Raw genomic sequence first — 6,482 nt, forward strand, 5'->3', positions numbered from 1 at the left:
AACGGCGCTTTAAGATTTGCAGTCTATTAGTAAGCACGAGCTCATTTGATCCTCATAACATCCCTGTGAAGTGGGTGCTATTATTATCCCCATTTTACAGATGAGGAAACAAGGGGCAGAGATTAAGGTGATTTACTCAGTTACGGATGTAGGGAAGGGATAGGAGGGACACAAGAAAGACACCTGCTTGGATACTCCAAAAACCATTCCCCTGAAATAAACAGGCTGAATTCAAACTAGCAAAACTTTTAACTAACCTTACTCTATCTGTGTCCAATTCAATCAGACCAGGATCAAACTCCACCAGCTTGCTTTTCTCCTGATAAAGGCCCAGAATACCTCCCTTATCAGTTCATATTCATTATGTCTCAGACAGCAATTCTGTCCTGTCCGGGGAGCGATCCTCAGCCTATGGCTGAGCCTGAGCTTTTTCTAGCAAAGCGAATCATGGCTCCTCTGGCTTAAAGAGATGGTACAAGTGGACATTTGGGCCCCAATCCTGCCTTCATTATTTATTACCTATGTAACTTTGGAAAAAGTCACTGAAGCTCCTTAGGCTTTGGTTCTCTTATCTGTAACATAAAATGACTAAACTGAGTTCCCCTAAATTTAGACTAAAGACCCTTCTTCTAGCAAAGTGAATCATGACTCCTCTACTTAAAGAGAGTACAAGTGGACATTTGGGCCCCAAACCTGCCTTCATTATTATCTATAAACTTTGGGAAAAGTCACTGAAGCTCCTTAGGCTTCAGTTCCCTCATGTGCAACATAAAGGGGCTGGACTGAGTCCCTCTAAATTCTGGACCAGGGACCCTTCAGTTTCCTCCCAGACACAGGGTTGACCCAAAGGGAGCCAAAGAGAGGCACAAAGGGCAGGGAAAGGGTCTGGGGAGGACGAGGTGGAGTCCCAGAGGAGCCCCAGCCTCCGGTGGACTTGATAGTGGGTTCTGATGGGTGTCTCAGTCCCCCTTCTTGCCCTCCCCCACCAAAGCAAAATAACTTTCTTTTGGGGGAAGGGGGAGGGGCAAGGGTTTGACTTCCCGTGAAACTGAGGAGCAGATGGAGGAAGAAAACACTGACCGCCACAGAGACAGGAAGCGGCCTCGGGCACCAGGTTCGGATGCCAGCCTTGGCATCGGGTAGCCCTGCTCCCTGCTGATCACCCTGGGGCTGCGTGCCAGGCCTGATCGGTATGCCCGCCGCTTGGCGAGGGCCCCTAGGAAGGGGGGGAAGGTGTGTGGACAGGGGCTGTTCCTGGTTGAGAACACCCTCCTCAATTTGGCAGTTCAAGCCCTCCACACTGTGCCTCCTGCCTACCTTTCCAGGTTTACTGTGCCCCCCTCCTCCTCCCGGGTCTAGGTCCCACCAAGCGGGCTTGCTGTCTGCCTCACAGCCCATCTGTTTCTCCTCTCTGCGCCTTTCTACATGACTGGAGTACGCTCTCTTCAGCTGACTCAAGTGCCACTTCCTAACCAAGGCCCGCTGGAGCCCCCTGGGGAGGATGCCCACCTCCCAGAAATTACTTTGGGTCCATTTTGTTTATCTGCATACATGAGGCTCCCCCGCCCCACCCCCCTGGCATATCAGAGACCTCAGAGATCACCTGATCTAGCCTCCGTATTTTACAGCTGAGTAAACTGAGGCTCACAGAGAAGTGACTTGATTCGGGGCCCTCAGCTAGTAAGTAGCAAAGCTGGGGTTCTAACCCCAGCCTCTTCCTTAATTCCTCACCATCCAGATCCCAAGCCCTAACGACTCCTGCTTGGCTGCCCGCCTCAAGCTATGAAAGCACAGGAGCAACCCACATTTCTCAGAAACCTGGAAGTTTACAAAGACCTTTCTTCACAACAGTCCTATCAAAATAATCAGCCCCATTTTATGGAGGAGGAAACTGAGGGCAAGAGGGATAGCAGGTTAGCAGCTCGGCTGGGACCAGCCTGAGCCTCCCGCTGTGAAGGTCCCCTCTGTTGGCCGTGGCTCTGCCCACCTTAGGCAGGAAGGGGGGGTGAAGGGGGAGGCCTCGCGTGCCCCTCCCCCATACTGCCCAGCCCGATTCAGCCCAGGAGCCTCAGTGGCGGTGGCACCTATACCTGGAGGTCAGACTGACTATCGGTTACATGTCACCGGGGCTGAAAGCAGACACGGCGTTCTGGGGAGAACAGCGGGGCCCCTGTTCTCTTGTGAGAACAGCCCAACCCTCTGGGGCCGGCTTCAGCCACCCGTCCGGCCCCACAGCTCCTGTTATCCAAACCCTCAGTCTTCTGGCACTTCTATGGAAGCAGTGGGCTCGGGCTCTGGGAGCTAGGGGAAGGGGCCTAGGGCAGGTGCCTTGGTCCCAAGGCTGGCTCCAGGTCTGGGGGCCCTCTGAGGGGATGTCCATCCCTATAAGGTCCTGAGAGAAGCTGAGAAAGGGTTCCTGGCTTTGGTCAATAAGGTTCCACGTCCTCTCAAAAAAAAAAAAAAGCAGAAGTAAAGTGACTACGATTATAAAACTGATGTAACAAAACTGGCAGGGCCCAAACCCTTGATTCTACACAAAGGGAAACTGAGGTCCAGAAAAACAACCTGGGTGTGAGATCATAAACTGAAAGCTAGAAGATGTCTTGAAGGACATCTAGTCTGACATTTACCTATGGAGGAAGAAGCAGGATTTGAATTAAGGTTCAGTGTTATGTCTATTTCCTCTCAAGAGCAAGATAATTTAACAGCTGGCTTGGATGCATAAGAACCCAGGTTTCCTATCTACAGGGTTATTTCCTACCTCCCACCCCAATTCCGCAAGAATCTCTGTTTTTTCCCCTAGAGGGGATGGAGGAAGGGGATCCCTGCACCCAAAGGGAGCACCAACTCTGCTACAGTTTTGCCTATTTGTCCACCCCCATCACATACCTTCCCTTTCGGATCAAAGCATCCCTAAACCAGAGCCCGAATCTGGAGCCCTGGCAAGAACCTCATCTCTGAACATGATTCCTTAAAGGAGCCAGTGTGGGGGATGGGGGTGGAAAGCTTAAGCCCAGCACTGAGACCCTGAACCTTTCCCTGTCCGAACGATCTCGGGGCTAGACACTCTGCCATTGTCCCTCCCCTATCTCCAAAAGTGGATGCAAAGGGCTGCCTTATAGCCAGGGCCCCAGACTCCTGGGTCCCTTAGGAGAAGTACAAAGATCAATCAGCGGAAAGAGGCTTTTCCATCTCCCTTGGCCTGGGTCTGCCCCACCCTGGGACTTCTGCTCCCCAGGACCCGCCCCCCTCACTCCAGCATGGTGAAGGAAAAGGAACAGAAACAAGGCTGGCTCCAGCTCCTCACCTCTCTCCGGGTGAGTGAGCTAGTGAGGGAGCCGGTGAGTCAGCGGCCCGGTGATGTTGGGCCTGTAAAACTTCATGGCAAGACTCCCAGGGCAATTTACTTCAAATTGCTCCTTCAGGGTTGTTACCTAATCCCCCACAGGGCCCACCCCCAAATCTCCAACCACCCCTTTTAAAGGCCCAGTAGCAGCCAGCCACACTGAAGGCCGAGAGGCCCCTCTGGATGACCAAAGGTGTGTGCCCCCCTCACCACCTCCCCCAGGCCTAGGCTTGAGTTCCTAGTACTAGGGCTCACTCCTGCTAAGGTGCCCAGTGAAGTACATGCAGGGATGGGCAGGTGGGGCCCTGGGGCCCTGCATGCCAGGGCAGCAGCCAGGAGCATATCTCCTCCTGCTCGGCTCTGATGGGAATTAGGGGCCCAGGGCCTGGCTCACCCAGCTTCCCCAGAGCATCAGGCTTGGTGGAGATCCAGCTCTTTCCCTGAGCCCAGCTAGGCAACAGCACTAGGGGACCAAGGGTTCGATGCCCAAGCCCTCTCAAAGTTCGGCTAATGCTTAACAAAAGGATTGGGACAAGGTGCCTCAAGTGGGGAAGGGGAGAAGAGGAGATACTCAGGAGAGCCAGCCTTTTCCCCAGAAACAGGAGGGAGGTGCAGGAGCCAATACTATGCCCTCAGGTAGGGGTGGTGGTTCTAGACCTATGTATGATCTTGTGTTTTACTAGCTCTGGATTTTCACAGCCAGTCTCCCCCCACTTACCCCACCCCTAGTCCTACAGAATCACAGATTTTGTCCACATGGAAGTCTCCAAAATCAACCTAAAGGACCTCAGGGACCTCATCTCCCCAATCTCGGAGGAGACTGGGAATTGTAGATAACGCTCAGAAAAAGTGTCCTCCTCCTGGGCCACAGGTCTCTGAACCCAGCCCCTGCCAGGAGGACTGCTGCATGGCCGGGCCCTGGCACCCCTCCCGGGACGCAGAAGGGCACCCCCTGATTGGGGGAGGTCTTGCCTTGGCAAGCAGAGATCAGCTGCCATCCAGGCCAGGCAGAGAACAAGCCCCCAGGCAGCCAGGAGCAGCTGGGAATCGCAAGAAAGAGACCGGTTTGGGAAGAGACTAAATCCAGAAGGGGAAAACTACTGGAAGAGACAATTCCCCAGTTGATGCCGGTGCTCTGGTATTCCTTCTTCTACCTGGTGGTACTGGGGTGTTCAGCACCCCAAGGTGTGAGCGTGGAACGGTGACTCTGGGATCCCCTCCACCCCAATCTGGGAGGGGTGTGTGTAAAGGGAGGGGGATCAGCTCTCTCCCAGCCCCCGCCCCCACCCCAAGGTGTGAGCGTGAGGGCTGGAGCAGCTGGGGGGGATCCCCCCACTCCAGGACGTGTATTTGTTTGTAAAGGGAGGGGGATCAGCCCTCTCTCCGGGCTCCCCCACCCCGACAGACACACTGAGCTCAGCCGGGAACAAACTCCCGCTCTGGGCTCCCCCTTCTCCTTCTTCAGGCTTACCTGGCCTCCGGGAGCCGCCCAGGCGGACTGTCCTCCAGACACTCTGTCCCGGAGAGCCGCACGAGATGCCTTAAGGGCACGTTTCCCTCTCTAGCCCCGGGTTTCTCCCGGCCGAGGGCAGCCTGGGCTGGGAGGAGGGGTGAGGTGGGGAGGAAAGAGCGATGCTGCTGGACTGGGGGGAGGGGGTCAGGGGAAGATCCAGCTGTTCCTCCCCTTGCCGCCAGCTGCAGCGCGGTCTTTGTCTCCCCGGGGCTGGGGGCTTCCCGTCGTGCCGGGCCCAGCCCAGGCCGGATCCCGGGAGGTCCCGCCCGCCGCAGCCCCGGGACCCGAGAGTCCCGGACACCCAGCCCCACTCACCTCGGGATCCAGTGGAAGCAGCTCAGCGAGCGGCCAGGGCTCCCCGAGCTGGGCGAGCGGCATCTTGCCGGCGGCCCCCCGGGCTGGCGCGGCTCCGGCTCCGGCTCCGGCTCCCGCGCCCCGCGCCCCGCGCCCAGGACCCCACGCACCGCTCCGGCACTTCTTACTCCCTCCGTCCGCGCTGCCCCGGGGGGCGGGGCCCCGCCGCCGCCGCCGCCGCCGCCACCGGACCCGCCGTTCCATTGGCTACCTGCGGTCCCGGGGAGGGTGGGCCACGCCCCCTCCCCTCCCCCTCCGCCTCTACTCCCCATCCCTACCCGGGCGCTGCATTCCCGGAGTAATCTTCCCTCCCACCCTGCCCCCCACAGCCGGGCGCATTCCGTGTCCCTTCTGGGCCCTGGCCCCGGTTCTCACGGGGCCCCCGAGCCGCCCCCCGCCCCCTTAACCCTTGCACGGCCCCGCTTCTGGGGCCTTTCTCTCTCCTCCCCGACTCCGCACATCTGGATAGCTTCTGCTCCAGATGTTGACGCTCTTATCCCAGGGACGCCCATCCAGAGGCTCCCTTAGTCTAGGGGTGGAGTCGGGGGGACCCAGATGAGAATGTGAGACTGGGATTTCGGGTGTCGTCTCTCTCCACTCATGCTCTCCCTGAAGGGGCTCCGCTCCTTTCAGAGGTGTCCTGTTCAGGGGCGTCTATCACCTCCCTATCCCTATCACCCCTGCCCCTAACCTTTCTGGGGGACAATAGACCCACACTCCCCTGACAATAAATTTGCCAGACCCACCTCTGTCCTCAAGACTGGTGGAGGTGGAGGGTAGGAGAGAGGTGGTCCATTGTTTCAGTTCTTAAACATACACCATTAAAACAGATAGATGATAGATAAATAGATAGATAGATAGATAGATAGATAGATAGATAGATAGATAGATAGATAGATAGATAGATAGATGGATAGATAGATGGATAAATAGATAAATAGATGTAGATAGATAGATTATATATATATATACAGAGAGAGAGAGAGAGAGAGAGAGAGAGAGAGAGAGAGAGAGAGAGACAGAGAGAGACACAGAGAGATGTTCTGAACCAAAAGGGATTTTAGAACACAGGATATTCCAGCAGAAAAGAACCTTAGAACCTAGAAGGGTAGAGCAGGAAGAGCCATTAGCACAAAGGATGTCTGAACTAGAAGGGACCTTAATTGAAATTTAAAGTAAAAAAAGTGCTAGATTTGGGGTCCAAGGCCTGAAGTTCAATTGCAGCTCTACTTTGGATGTTATGTGCCCTCTTTAGAGTTTAATTTCCTC

At 55.7% G+C, this 6,482-nt stretch overlaps 1 protein-coding gene across 3 annotated transcripts in view; it reads right to left on the reverse strand.

Annotated features, from left to right (window-relative positions):
- Window positions 1–5,289, reverse strand: part of RPS6KA1 (ribosomal protein S6 kinase A1) — a 61,906-nt gene extending 56,617 nt beyond the window's left edge. For 2 of the 3 annotated variants that reach the window (XM_051988108.1, XM_051988107.1), the window contains exon 1: window positions 5,175–5,286. In XM_051988108.1, coding sequence (XP_051844068.1) covers window positions 5,175–5,237 — 63 coding nt within the window. In that variant the 5' untranslated portion in view covers window positions 5,238–5,286. Of the gene's footprint in view, window positions 1–5,174 lie in introns of all 3 variants that reach the window. The other variant, XM_051988103.1, reaches the window with a different exon arrangement.
- Between the last annotated feature and the right edge of the window lie 1,193 nt (window positions 5,290–6,482).

Source organism: Antechinus flavipes, chromosome 3, assembly GCF_016432865.1.
Source record: "Antechinus flavipes isolate AdamAnt ecotype Samford, QLD, Australia chromosome 3, AdamAnt_v2, whole genome shotgun sequence".
NCBI lineage: Eukaryota > Metazoa > Chordata > Mammalia > Dasyuromorphia > Dasyuridae > Antechinus > Antechinus flavipes.